The sequence below is a fragment of the Budorcas taxicolor genome, chromosome 14 (assembly GCF_023091745.1).
Source record: "Budorcas taxicolor isolate Tak-1 chromosome 14, Takin1.1, whole genome shotgun sequence".
In the NCBI taxonomy this organism is placed as follows: Eukaryota; Metazoa; Chordata; class Mammalia; order Artiodactyla; family Bovidae; genus Budorcas; species Budorcas taxicolor.
This window is the reverse complement of record NC_068923.1, coordinates 57,207,667-57,222,885: the sequence shown is the minus strand read 5'-3', so window position 1 is coordinate 57,222,885 and position 15,219 is coordinate 57,207,667. Positions and strand designations below refer to the sequence as shown.

The window sequence follows — 15,219 nt, the reverse complement described above, 5'->3', positions numbered from 1 at the left end:
TCAGTTTCCTCATCTGTAAGATATGAAAAATGATAGCACCGTAATGGTCAAATTGTTGTAAGGGGCTGGGTGCTAATATTTTACTTTCCTTTTTACCCACTTGACAACAGACTGAATGGCATTTGAGAAGCGTGAGTGTGGACAGGGAAGGCTGCCTGCCTCCATCCTCCATCCTGGACCCATAGGACCAGGGCTGCTGCAGCTCAGGACAGGGCCCCTTGGCCACCTCAGTCACCTTGGGCTTATTTAGGGTTAGTGGAAGAGGCCAGCCTGTGTGAGATTAGGGGTGAGGGAAGCAATGACACTGGCAGAAATCGGGGCCTCCAAGGAAACCTGACTCAGGCCTCTGCATTTCAAAACATCAGCATGACTCAAAAGCAATTGCAAAATTCCAGTCTTCATCACTTTCATTTATCCCACAGGCGTCTTGACCATGAACCACTTTACCTATAGACTGGGGAGAATCTTCAAGTCAGAGGGAAAAAAATATCTCCATTCACATAAGATACTTCGCTCATCATTGTACAGTAAACAGTGAATTAATCATTTGCTCCACTCTGGGTGTTCGATCTTTCGGAATCAGAAAGCAGTGAATCACTTTTAAGTTGTGAATGAATGCTCCAGAAAGCACACAGACCCTCACGGCCCTCACAGTTATGTCTGTTGCCAGTCTCCAGGCTGACTTAATTCCTAACCCACTAATTTTGAGCAGAGAAGTGCCTTCTGTAAGAAGAACTGCTGCTCCAGAAATAGACCCATCTGTTAGAAATGCTGGGGAGGGCAGTGCTAAGAAAAGCCACTCGGGGTCACACCGTGTGGATCTCAGGGTGATGACACAGCATCGCCCGCCAGAGTCAGAGAGCTGATTGACCTCGGGGAGGATCGGGGTAAAGACGAGAGATCTAGGCAATTTATGACAGCATCTTAGAATAGTCTGCCAGGCAGTGTGTGGTCCAGGAGCGCGAAGGACTTCAAAAACCATCAAGCCCAAGCTCAACCTCTCCAAGTTACAGGACTGCTTGGATCATGTCTGGAAATGTACCCTTGTCCCCGGAGATGAGATGTACTTTTAGAATTCACTGATGGAGAAAACTTAATATAATTATTAGGGATTTCTATTAATTCAGGAATACTTTAGTTTGTGGTTTTAGATATCATTTAAAATTGACTCCGTAGTTAGGTATCATGTCCACACAATCAAATGAACCCACTTTAAACATATCATTCGGTGAGTTTTAACTAATGTCTCCACGTGAGTAATCACCTCTCTGATCCAGGCCAGCAGTTCTTGTGTCCTCTGGAGTCAAATGCTGCCCCCCAACCCAGACAGGCAGCCCTGACTTCTGTCACCAGAGATTAATTTTGCCTGCTGTAAATGGAATCAGACAGTGTGCACTTTTTGGTGTACAGAGTACCAAGTGTGGGCAACAGGAACTCTCATTCATTGCTCTTAGGAGTGTAAAATGGTACAACCTCTTTGTAAAGCAGTTTGGCAGTTTCTTATAAAGTTAAGGATATATTCACCATATGACCCAGTAATTCCACTCTCAGATATTCACCTAACAGATAAGAAAGCATGTCCACAAAAACACTTGTAGACAAGTTTCAAAGAAGTTGTATTCATTGTCACCCCAAACTAGAGACTGTTTCCATAAGCAGGGAAGTGGATAAATAATTTCTGGTACATTTATACACTGGAATTCTGTGCCGCAGTAAAAGGGAACTAATGACTGAAGTATGAAATGGAGTGAAGCTAAAAAAAAAATAAGCTCAGACATAGATACCAGATACATGAGAATACATTCTGTATTATTCCATTTACAGAAATCTTTTTGTTAGTTTTAAATTTTCTATATTCGCACAGCATCCATAAATGGCATATAGGTGGGAAATGTTTAATCCCTGCTTGATACGCATTTGAATTTACCTATACAACTCATGGATCCAAAGTCACTAATCTTGTTCAGTGTTCTCTTTTACAAATAAAGAAAGAAAGCCCCAAACTTGTGAGATGACATGTTTATACTGTTGTCCCAGTAAAGAACTGGAATGCCTACAAGTTCTAACAGTTATTGATTCTTTTAAAGACACTATTTGTCCATCTTTTGGAACCTGCTGAGGGTCTGAGTGGACTTCTCGATCCTGAAAGAGGGACTGGAGCCTCTACCAAAGCTGTGGGTTCCCGGGAGACAGGCTGAGGAAACGTGTGTGATGCCACACACTCACCTGTGCAGAATAACTGGACTGTCTTCTCTCTGGGAAGTTTGGATGTGTGAATATCAACCCAGCCTTCATCCCAACACGCACGCACACACACACACACACACACACACACACACACACACACACACGAGTTGCCAAATAAAGGCACTTGGCATTAACCCCAGGCTGCTATCTGGTAAAACAGTCATGTGATGCTTAAAGTCCTACATATGTACCTTCTGGAATATAGCTGTAATTGAACTTATCCTTGGCATTTTGTATACGTCAAAATCCAGCCATGTTTGCACACTTGTAACTGAAGGTGTGCCACAGCAGTGGCCACAGGACTGGAAAAGGTCAGTTTTCATTCCAATCACAAAGAAAGGCAATGCCAAAGAATGTTCAAACTACCACACAATTGGACTCATCTCACACGCTAGTAAAGTAATGCCCAAAATTCTCCAAGCCAGGCTTCAACAGTACGTGAACCATGAACTTCCAGATGTTCAAGCTGGTTTTAGAAGAGGCAGAGGAACAAGAGATCAAGTTGTCAACATCTACTGAATCATCAAAAGAGCAAGAGAGTTCCAGAAAAACATCTACTTCTGCTTTATTGACTATGCCAAAGCCTTTGACTGTGTGGATCACAATAAACTGTGGAAAATTCTTCAAGAGATGGGAATACCAGACCACCTAACCTGCCTCCTGAGAAATCTGTATGCAGGTCAGAAAGCAACAGTTAGAACTGGACATGGAACAATGGACTGGTTCCAAATAGGAAAAGGAGTACATCAAGGCTGTATTTTGTTACCCTGCCTATTTAACTTCTATGCAGAGAGTATCATGTGAAATGCTGGACTGGATGAAGCACAAGCTGGAGTCAAGATGGCTGGGAAAAATATCAATAACCTCAGATATGCAGATGACACCACCCTTAAGGCAGAAAGTGAAGAGGAACTAAAGAGCCTCTTGAAGAAAGTGAAAGAGGAGAGTGAAAAAGTTGGCGTAAAGCTCAACATTCAGAAAACTAAAATCATGGCATCTGGTCCCATCACTTCATGGCAAATAGATGGGGAAACAATGAAAACAGTGTCAGACTTTATTTTGGGGGGGCTCCAAAATCACTGCAGATGGTGACTGCAGTCATGAAATTAAAAGATGCTTACTCCTTGGAAGGAAAGTTATAACCAACCTAGACAGCATATTGAAAAGTAGAGACATTACGTTGCCAACAAAGGTCTGTCTAGTCAAGGCTATGGTTTTTCCAGTGGTCATGTATGGATGTGAGTGTTGGACTATAAAGAAAGCTGAGTGCTGAAGAATTGATGCTTTTGAACTGTGGTGTTGGAGAAGACTTTTGAGAGCCCCTTGGACTGCAAGGAGATCCAACCGGTCCATGCTAAAGGAGACCAGTCCTGAGTGTTCATTGCAAGGACTGATGTTGAATCTGAAACTCCAATACTTTGGCCACCTGATGGGAAGAACTCTCTGGAAACGACCCTGATGCTGGGAAAGATTGAAGGTGGGAGAAGGGGACGACAGAGGGTGAGATGGCTGGATGGCATCACTGACTCCATGGACATGAGTTTGGGTAAACTCTGGGAGTTGGTAATGGACAGGAAGGCCTGGCATGCTGCAGTCCATGGGGTCGCAAAGAGTCGGACATGACTGAGCGACTGAACTGAAGGTAACTTCAGCAGTCATCTTATCAGTCCTGTGTACCAGTCTGGGTTCTATCAGGAAAATAGAAGCCACTCCATGTATCCTAAGTATGAAACAAGTCAAAACCAGGATGGAAGCTTGCCATGGAGAGGGAAACAGAGAAAAGATGAAGGAAGACTTGGCCAAAGATCTCAGCCTATTGCTCCAGAGCAGTTGATATCAGAGACATTCTGGGAGCTGCCACAAAGGCGATGAATCTCCAGGAAGTTCTCTCCAACCACTGTAGCCCACAAGGCCAAAGCTGAGTGATTCTAAAGAAGCAGTTCCTGGAAGCTGCTGCGAACGTTGCACTGGGCATGTGTGAGATTCCTTGAGTCTGCTTATAACTGCCAGGCTGTTGTTTAGTCACTAAGTCGTGTTCAACTCTTTTGCAACCCCATGGACTATAGCCTGCCAACTCCTGTATCCGTGGGATTTTCCAGGCAAGAATACTGAAGTGAGTTGCCATTCCCTTCTCTCCAGGGTATGGAACCTGTGGCTCCTCCATTGGCATGCAGGTTCTTTACTGCTGAGCAACCTGGGAAGCCCAACTGCCAGGAGCTTCAGCTAAACCAGGCAGATGCGTGGAGGACCATAGCTCGTTGAGGTTCCCAGCCAACAGTGGCCTCTCCCTATCTCGGACAACCCAGCTTGGTGAACATCTGCTGAAGCTGGGAAGAGAAGCCAGGGCTGAGGCACAGATGGTCACGTTCAGACTTGGCCGCTGTGACTCTGCCTGCCGCTTTGCTTAGTCTGGCTTCTTTGGGTGAGCTTGGACCCATGCAGCAATCTGGGTGCTGTTTATTTAGCTATGTTTTCCTGTTCTCCTCCCATGGCTGGCTTTCCTTTAGCGTAACAGGGAGTAGTTTTGTAGACAAAGGATTTCTTTCCACTGGAAGTAATCAGGGTAATCTGAAAAGTATTTAACCACTATTTAAGGCAGGAGTCCCCAACTTCCACAATCTAATTCCTAATGATCTGAATTACTAATAATACAAATAAAGTCCACGATAAGTGTAATGCACTTCATTCATTCCAAAACCATTCCCCAACCCTAGTCCATGAAAAAATTGTCTTCTGCGAAACTGGTCTTTGGTACCAAAAAAGGTTGCTTGAGTGCTTAATCACTCAGTCATGTCTGACTCTTTTAGACACTATGGACTGTAGCCTGCCTGGCTCCTCTCTCCGTGGGATTTTCCCTCCATGAGTACAGGAGTGAGTTGCCATGCCCTCCTCCAGGGGATCTTCCCAATCCAGGGATCAAACCCCATCTCTTGCATTGTAGGCAGATTTTTTTCACCACTGAGCCACTGAGAAAGCCCACCAGAAAGGTTGGGGACCACTGATTTAAGAGACCTTATGGTTTGACACACCTTCACCTAGGTAGAAAGAAGTCACTTGATTGCATTAAAGTTGAGGTGCTTGTGCTAGTATAATTGTATTCTCTAAAATTAATCAATCAAGTATTAATATTATAGGTTGACTTCTATTTTAATTTAAAATAGGGTAACTTTTATATTTTGCATCGACAACTCAATGGATGTGACTTTGAGCAAGCTCTGGGAGATACTGAAGGCCAGAGGAGCCTGGCATGCTGCAGTCCATGGGGTTGCAAAGAGTCCGACACGATGGAGCAACTGAACAATGCAGTTCCTATGTTTGGAAATTAATGTAAACATAAGATGCCCCTCCCCAATATTTCCACCATGCAATAATACATTTTTATTTGTTTTACATACCCCCCAAAATATATAATGTTGTTTATGTTCTTTTATAACCTACTTTTTCCCCATTTCAGTCCAGGTCCTGGGGGAAGTTGGTGGTGTTCTCAGATGGGGTAACTGAGAAGAGTTTAATGAAGATGCTCTTTATAAAGGAGTAAATAGGGCTGGACGAAATCAGAAGGGATGATGCAGTATCCCATGGGCAAAAGAGAAGCAAGAAGGAACAAAATTGATCATTTTTCTTCTTATCCATTACCTAGTTTTCTTTGGGCAACAGGTTTCTTTGGAGCCCTTAGTAGGAGCCCAGAAAATTATAAGTAAAGAATCCACCTGCAATGCTGGAGACCCCAGTTCAATTCCTGGGTCAGGAAGACCCCCTGGGAAAGGGATCAGCTACCCACTCCAGCATTCTTGGGCTTCCTTGGTGGCTCAGTTGGTAAAGAATCCACCTGCAATGCAGGAGACCTGGGTTCAATCCCTGGTTTGGGAAGATCCCCTGGCAACCCACTCCATCATTCTTGCCTGGAGAATCCGCATGGACAGAGGAGCCTGGTGGGCTATAGTCCATGGAGTGGCAAAGAGTCAGATGTGACTGACCGACTAAGTACACAGCACATAATTGAGGAGATGATACACAAGCACTTGTAATTGGTAGTTCTCCAAAATCCAAGGGATTTAGAGAGGATATTGGTCAGCTTCATTGTATTTGGGGGGTTTGACACCTCTGAATCAGCTAGTTCCTCCTAAGGAAAGGAGTTATACCAATGACATTTATTTTTCTATCATCAGTACCAGGCTTTATTAATCAATTCAAGAAGCAAATGCTTGACATGTTATTGCAAGAACCAGGAACAGGAGTCTTATCAATAATACTTGTTATGGCACAGAAATACCACTGTGATTGTCATTTCCCAAAACAGTTAGCAATTTGACCCTTTAAGAAATTCCTAAGATACAGGAGGAATTTGGCTCTGCACGTTGTGTAGTACTATTATATTAATTTCAAAGACTGTCTGTTAATAACTGACTAATCGTTGCACATGCATGCATGTGAAGTCGCTTCAGTTGTGTCCAACTCTCTGCAATGCTATGGACTGTAGCCTGTCAGGCTCCTCCGTCCATGGGATTCCCCAGGCAAGAATACTGGAGTGGGTTGCCATGCCCTCCTCCAGGGGATCTTCCAGACCCAGGGATCACAGCTGCATCTCTCATGTCTCCTGAATTGGCAGGCAGGTTCCCACTGGCGCACCTGGGAACATCAGGTGATACTGCATAAATCACATAATCCTTCTTAAGCCACTCTCTGCTATTTGTGCTGGTAATACCACCCTATCCTGATTTCCACTGCTGCCCACGCCCTCTCTCTCTGTCTTTTCCTTCTCAGTCCCCTACCTGAAATATTGGATCTGCAGTATGCTGGGCCTTCTAATTATCTCTAGCTGCACTTCCCCCTAGATGGTCTCATCTAGATCTGTTCTAAGAACCCCTTCAGGTCCTGACTCCAAATGTATACCTCTAGACCTGACTTCTCAGTTTCAGGCTCACAGATCCATTGTCCTACTTGCCAGTAGGTATCTCAAAATGAAGGTATCCCAGAGAGAACCACAACTCCCCTCGCTACAGAAGTCATCTTTAATACCATCCCTTTTGACATTCCTCTTGCTCAACCCAACAACAGGTTCTGTTGGATCTGCCCCCAAAATGGACCCTGAACGTGTCTGCTTGTTCTCACGGCCCAAGCCTTCTTCAAGAAGCCATCTTTTCTGACCTGCAGTAGCACCACACTGGTGACCTTATTCTTCCTCCCCGGAACAGAACAGAGTGATCTTTTCTTTTCTTTTTGGCCATACCACACAGCATGTTGGCTCTTAGTTCCCCAACCAGGCATCCGACTCACACCCCCTGCATTGGAAACATGGAGTCTTAACCACACTGGACCGACCACCAGGGAAGTCCAAGAGTGAGGTTTTCTTAAAATCTAAACCATATAATATCACTCCCCGACTTCAACCCCTTCAGTAGCTTCTTTATTTTAGAATAAAATCCAGATTCCTTACCCTTACCTACAAGACCCTGCGTAATCCTTCTTGCCTCCATGGCCCTCCTTGCCTCTTCACATGATCGCAAACAGATCACACCATCTCTCCTTTCCCTCCAAACTCACTGTTCCTTTCTGGCCCTACAGTATGTCAAGTTCTTCTGCATCTTCACAGCTTCTCATTAACTCTTCCTTCTACCTGGGAAACTCTAGCTCATAGCATGGTTGGCTCCTTTTCCAGCCTTCAAGTCCCAGCTCACAAGTCACCTTCTAGAGGCTTCGTCTGACCTAGCGTTTCCCACCCCCATTTCCAGAAACATTACCATACCTGAAACAATCATCATTTGTGATCATTTCTGCCTCTCTCCCATTAGAATGTAAGTTTCCAAAGAACAGCTTCTTTTCTTTCCAAAACAGCCACTGGAATATTCCTTGTTAAGTAGCTATTTAGTTTAATGAATAAAGGAATACCATCAGCAAGAAGGCTTGGAATGAATCAAAAAGTGCTTTCCATCTATCACGACTTCATTTCCAGATGGATATTTGGACTGTCAGATACCTGTAATTTTGGTTTGAGTCATTAATTCCCTTAAATGGAAGATATTTTTTTAATAGAACAGCTTCATTGTTTGAAAAATGAGCAGAAACACTCATAGGGTGAGGATTTGTTCATTAGTATCGTCATCATCTGCTCTGAATTAAAAAAAAAAATCAAGCCAAATTCATTTTTGTGAACCTTGGGGCTGGAGTAGGGGGCAGGGCAGGTTTTAAATTCTCCCCCTTTGGTTCATCTTCCATCTCATGCGTTTGGATCAGTGGCTCAAGAAGATCAGGGAGCCTGAAATTTGTGAATGGTCCCCTTAGAATAAGCACCAGCTCTTCATGATAGTGTACTTTAAAGTGTCCTAATTCTGTCTGCCTCTCAGCTCCCCTCACATCCCTCTCTCTCGGTTTCTGCTCCAGCTCTTTGCTGCCGCAGCTCCTAGAGCTCAGTACTGCTCATTGCAGCAGGAATCATGGGCGAGCTGTCCACAATGCCCGGGAGCTACAGTGGGAATAGCTAGGTCACAGTGCCAGGAAGGCCAGCCACCTGGGACCTCTGGGAACCCCAGGCCCCTGGGCTCATGAAGCTCACAGGAGGCGTGGGCTCCTTCTTGCTGTCACTAATCTATCCGTTGCAACGGACTGTAGCCATTAGCCACTGTGCTGTGTCTTCCACTTGCCACCCCGAAAGTGATCATTCCCAACACACAGGATACTCCTCACTTCTGCAAGTTTCTAGGTATTTTGTTTCAATTGAGAAACATTTGGGTGAGGGTGACTGGCTGAATCAGGATGCTAATTCCATCATAATAGCTGGTGAGTCATCCTCTAAATGTGTAAATGATGGCTTTCTAGAACAGGGCTTGAGAGCAGAAATCCTGCTAGAGTTGTAAACAAACCTACAGCAATTCTGTCAGTTCAGGGAAGGTATCATTGTTTATTGGTCAGGGGAGGCTTTCGGTTGAAACAACCCATTTCCAAACTTCAGTGGCTTAACTCCATAAAGGATTTCTCATGTCACAATCAAATCAGGTCAGCAGGAGTGATGAAGGGGTGTTTCTGTTCTACACATCCTCCAGGGACCCAGAGGCCCCTTCCTCCCAGTGCAGAGATTCTTAACTTGGAGTCCACAAGTCCCGTAAAGGGAGTGGAAAGAATTCAGGGAGTCTATGAAATTAGATGGGAGAAAAAGTATATCTTTATTGTCATTAATGTTGTAACTATAATTTAGCATTTCCTACAATTATGATTGGAGACATCAAACCACAATAGTATTAGTGCCTCCTGTGACTTTACTACCAATACAAAACATGGGTGTTTTCATATCACCTTACAATCTTAGCAGATATCATGAAATGTCATTTATGCACAATGCTACTTTGAAATTATGGTAGTTACTAAATTCACTTAAAGATCTTATTAATTTATGTGTTAAAGAGTATATATATTACCGCTTCACAAAATTTTTTAATATTTTGATAACTATTTCAGCACACTCACAGTTTTTTTAATCCTGTGTATTTTATTTTAAATATTATTAATAAAAACATTACTTTAAGAAGGGGTTCATAGAATTTAGCAGACTGCCAAAAGAATTAATGGCCAACAAAAGATTAAAAATCCCTAATCTAAAGTATAAGTTCTGACTGTATAGCAGAGGGAACTATATTCAATATCCTATGATAAACCGTAATGGAAAAGAATATAGAAAAGAATGTATAGCTGAATCATTTTGCTGTACAGCAGAATCAACACAACATTGTAAATCAACTATACTTCCATTTTAAAAATATTGAAAGAAAAATCCCTGATCTAGTGGCACTACTGTGCCCTAAGTCCTTGGGTATCCCCTATCTCTAATCAGCGAGACAGGCTGGAGTGACATTGACAAGTAGCTTAGGGACAAGGCTTAGAAGGAATGTATGTCACTTCTGCCCTTATTCCATTGGCCCTAATTCAGTCACATGACTTCACCTAACTTCAAAGGGGGCTGGGAAATGAAGTCTAGCTGTGTTCCCAGGAGGAAACAAGGATGGGGCTTGGTGAGCACCTGGGAGAAAACTCACTCCCTATCAAACTCACTCCAGGAAGTATAATCGTAACAAGACCATAATAGCTGCCATTGGTTGAATAATTACTCCCATCAGTATTGTGCTAAACGATTTTGCTTTCATGACCTCATTTAATCATCATAATAACCCTATGAGACAGGTACTATTGTTCTCACTTGATAAATAAGGAAAATAGGACTTGAGAAAGTAAGTCCAAAATCAGTGCTCTCAATCACTTTGCTGGACTGTTTTGGAAAACTTCTAAGATCCTTACAGGAGAAGATAGATTTGTGTCCTGGTGGAGAGAGTAGTTCCAGGAGCCAGACTTCCAAAATTCATATTCTGGTTTTGCTAGAAGCTGGCTCCATTGACTAGGCATGTTTTACTGAAGCTTTCCATGAATCTGTAAAACGGTGATGATAATAGTATCCATCTTTTAGGATTGAATGAAATAAACTCTAAGACTAGCACTTGGCACATAGTAAGTGCTCAATGAATATTCTAAAATTCACTGTCATTAATGCCAGGTTTCCCTGGTGGCTCAGATGATAAAAGAACCCACCTGGAATGCAGGAGACCTGAGTTCCATCCCTGGGTTGGGAAGATTCCCTGAAGAAGGGCATGGCAGCCCATTCTAGTGTTCTTGCCTGGAGAATCCCCATGGACAGGGGAGCCTGGTGGGCTACAGTCCATGGGATCATGAAGAGTCAGACATGAATGAGCAACTAAGCCTAATGCCTAAAAGACACTGTATCCACCTTAAAAAAAAAAAAGTGAACTAATGGGGTGGAAGGGAGGTTCAAGAGGAAGCAGACATATATATACCTGTGGCTGATTCATGTTGATGTATGGCAGACACCAACACAATATTGTAAATCAATTATCCCTCAATTAAAAATAATTTTTAAAAAAGTAAACTAAATTTTCCAGCAGGGCTCAGTATTCAAGAAGGAAGCAAGAAAATCTCTGAGGTCACTAAGATCCTCACCTGGGGGATTTCCTAGAATGGTGTGCTGAGTTATAGTCAAGAGAATGGGAAGCTGTTATGTTGATGGGTTAGTTTTCATTTCAATGTAACCTTGTCTTCCCTTTCTAGAACTCCATGAAGGTGATGTTCAAATGCCTCTGGAAGAACTGTGGGAAGGTTCTGAGTACTGCAGTGGGTATCCAGAAGCACATCCGGACCATTCATCTCGGGTAAGGAGCCCTCCCTTTGGAGCTGGGTGTATCTCCATCAAGTTCAGTCCAGGACCACCTGCACTCAGAATTACACTTCACATTGTGCCTTAAAAATTCTGAACACAGGGACAGAGACTGGGCCTGCTTGGTCTTCCTAATCACTATGGAGATGGCCACTGCAGATAATACAGGCCAGTGTGGCAAGTGGAAAGAACATGGAATTAGAGCTGTGAAGCCTCCCTAATACACTCACCAAGTGGTATTAAGCAGGGTGCTGCTTGGAGCCTCAGTTCCCTCTGAAAAAGAAACTCAGAATATCAGCCCTGCAGGGTCACGTGTGATGGTCAAAAATAAAATGTATGTGAGAGTGATTTGTAAAAGATGGAGCACCAGCATAGGGTAGGGTAAGGAGTCCTTAGACCCCCTGAAAATGTTTGTAAAATTATATGTGCAATTTTTTCCCCAGGGGAGTGTATTAATGACTTTGAGACTCAAAGGCAGACATAGCCTGAAAAGGGTTTAAGAAGCACAGTGACAATCAGTGTTGCTATTCTTATGAAGCCTGGTGACCTGCTCTGTCCTTTTCTGTTGCCCAAATAAGTCCTTTATTTGTACAACAGACACATTTCCCTGTGTTATACAAAAACATTTCCAACAAAAGATAAAATGAAGTTTTGCGCAGCAGGGATTAGGGGCCACTCCAGAAAGGCTGTGATGGTACAGCCTCTTGTTCTTTAGTCAGTGGGTCTTTCTTGTCTAGGGATGTGGAACTAAGAAGGGATCTTGAGAAGCTGTAAGTGATAAACTGTGCACAAGACAAAGCCAAACACATGACCGAGCCCCCAAATGCTTGGGGGGGTCCTTTCAAAAAGATGTTGTTGTTCAGTCGCTAAGTCATATATTTTTGCAGCCCCGTGGACTGCAGAATACCAGGCTTCCCTTCTTCCTGAGTTGGCTCAGACTCACATCCATTGAGGTGATGATGACATCCAACCATCTCGTCCTCTGTCACCCCCTTCTCCTCTTGCCTTTGATATCTTGCAGCATCAGGGTCTTCTTCAGTGAATCAGCTCTTCGCATCAAGTGGCCAAAGAATTGTAGCCTCAGCTTCAACGTCAGTCCTTCCAATGAATATTCAGGGTTGATTTCCTTTAGGATTGACTGGTTGGATCTCCTTGCTGTGACTGCTGAGAAATAAGCACTACAGTCACTTTGCCCAGCCAAGGATAAATTTAGCGAAGACATCATCCATAAAAAGTGATAGAAAACAAGAATGGGTTCCAAGGTGATTTTGCTGATTCCTGTGGGTGAGCTCCTGCTATGGCTGGAGAGAAGCAGGAATCCAGCTCCCTCACCCATAGCCTGGGGATTCTGGGGACATAGCCAGACCCTTCCAGGGCATGGCATGTGAAAAATCACCAAGCACCATGGTCGTGGCCCAGCAAAGCAGGGCTTCCGCTCCACTAGCCAGAGGGTCCACCCTACCCTCCAAGAAACCCCACACAGAACCCACTCCTTCAGGGAAGGACACTCCACAGCATCTTCCCTCAACTCTCACCATCAGGACAGCTCACAGTATAAATAACTCAGTTATCTGAACGTTTAGAAAGAGCTTCCTGAAGCTAGAATCAGGAGCTGGAGTTCTTTGTTTTAAAGTCCATCTGCCCCAAAAGTCAAATCGTATTCAGCACCACACAGAAACACATGCCCTATCCATGTGTTTACAGACTGTGAGTGGCATCACAGGATTTTCTTTTGAGCTTCCAGGGTGCTCTCCTGGTGGGTGAAATTCAAGTACAACAGGCGCTGTATTTGCTTCCCTGGGATTCCCTTTTTACTCTGCATGCTTCACATGGCCTTGATGAGTTAGAATCCCCGTCTCTGCCAGCCACTGCCCAGGAATGAGCCTGGGAGCCTTTAGGAGGATGGGGCAGTTTTTAATGAATGTTGATTGGCTTGTGAAGAAGAAGGGAGCATAGCCCAAGCCCCAAAATATGTATCTTGCGTCTGATAGAGCTGCAGTGCACACCACACCAGCATAAGAAGTATTCTGTTTTTCTCTTAATTCTCACTCCGTTCTTACACACCAGGGGCTGATCCTGATTTATCCCCGTGTAGGACACACGATGTTCCCCAGGCCTGCATGTCTATTAGCAGCACTCGGCAGCCGGCAGCAACTCGGCTCGCCCTTTCCTGGAGAGGAAGTGGGGACAGGAATAGAACAGATGCACATTCTTCGGCCCACTCTCTGGGGTCTTTGATGCTTTGCTTGAAGGAGAGCCAAGCCCTGCCTGACCTGATACGGAGCAGACACCTCCCTAGACGCCTCAGCCAGAGAGCTCAGGGGAAACGGAGCCAGGCTGGGAGAAGCCGCTGATCTGGCTAAACAGAAAGGCCCAGGAGAAAGGGAGATTTGTATTTTAGGTTCTGTACAGGGATTGTCAGTGGGAAAAAAGTTTATTCTGAGTCAGTGCCCTGCTCCTGCCAGATATGGTCATGAAACTTGGAGATGCCCCAGGAAAGGAAGATTTACAGATCCCATCCCATAAAACCGGGTGCAAGAATATGTATCATTTCCCTAGAAATCCTCAAATCCAACAAATATTAGTTATTTGACAGGCTTCCCACGCGGTGCAGTGGTAAAAAATCCGCCTACCAGTGCAAGAGATGCAAGAGACGCCGCTTCGATCCCTGGGTGGGAAAGATCCCCTGGAGGAGGGCATGGCAACCCACTCCAGTATTCCTGCCTGGAAAATCCCATGGACAAAAGAGCCTGGTAGGCTACAGTTCACGGGATTGCAAAGAGTTGGACACTACTGAGCCCCCGCCCCCCACACACACACCCTTGACAGTTATTTTCTTATACACAAAACTTACTGTGGAAAAGCACAGTTTTCTGTGTCTCAAAGGAACCTGTGGAAGCACCAGAAGATACTTTTCCTGGTGATAGTAAACACTGAGTCTTTCTAGCATCAGCCTTATTTTTATTTAATAAACATTTAGTGCTTCTTACACGTGAGTGTGCTACACCTCTAAGTACTGTGTTTAGTAGGCTCCCGGTGGTCACGGAAGGCCAGCTGTGCTGTGCTGCTTTATATAAGGGCACAGGCTGCTAAAATTACACAGGCAGCTGGGAGGTGTCAGGATTCAAACCCCGGCAATGTAACTCCAGAATTCATGTTGGTAATCACTGTGCTACAGCATCGGCTTCTTTCTTTCATTCGTTCAGCATTTAACAGGCACCTACTGTATGCCAGATGCACTGAAACATGTGGTATCTATTAAACAAAAATGAACAAGACACAGCCTAAAGAATCTGTCTTAGGGAGGCAACAGAGGTTTAAAAAAATTACAGAAATGTACCAAATCATTAAATAAATAAAGTTAATTGAAATGAACACACTTCAAAGTAATTCCCTGGTGGCTCAGTTGGTAAAGAATCTGCCTACAATGCAGGAGACCTGGGTTTGATCCCTGGGTGGGAAAGGTCCCCTGGAGAAGGGAATGGCAACCCACTGCAGCATTCTTGGGCTTCCCTGATGGCTCAGCTGGTAAAGAATCTGCCTGCAATGTGGGAGACCTGGGTTCGATCCCTGGGTTGGTGAGATCCCCTGGAGAAGGGTACGTCTACCCACTCCAGTGTGACCGCCTGGAGAATTCCAGGGGATCGCAAAGAATCAGACACGCTGAGCGACTTTCACTTCCACTTCTTCAAAGGGAGCTCAGAGGATTTAATTGTTTGAAGCTTAATCCTAATGCCTGTCACTCAAAAGAAGTCTCC

The 15,219-nt window shown here is 44.3% G+C and overlaps 1 protein-coding gene across 1 annotated transcript in view; it reads left to right on the top strand.

Annotated features, from left to right (window-relative positions):
* Positions 1-15,219, top strand: part of ZNF704 (zinc finger protein 704) — a 245,620-nt gene that overhangs the window by 209,280 nt on the left and 21,121 nt on the right. Inside the window, exon 5 of the mRNA XM_052651684.1 lies at positions 11,356-11,456. Coding sequence (XP_052507644.1) covers positions 11,356-11,456 — 101 coding nt within the window. The remainder of the gene's footprint in view (positions 1-11,355; positions 11,457-15,219) is intronic.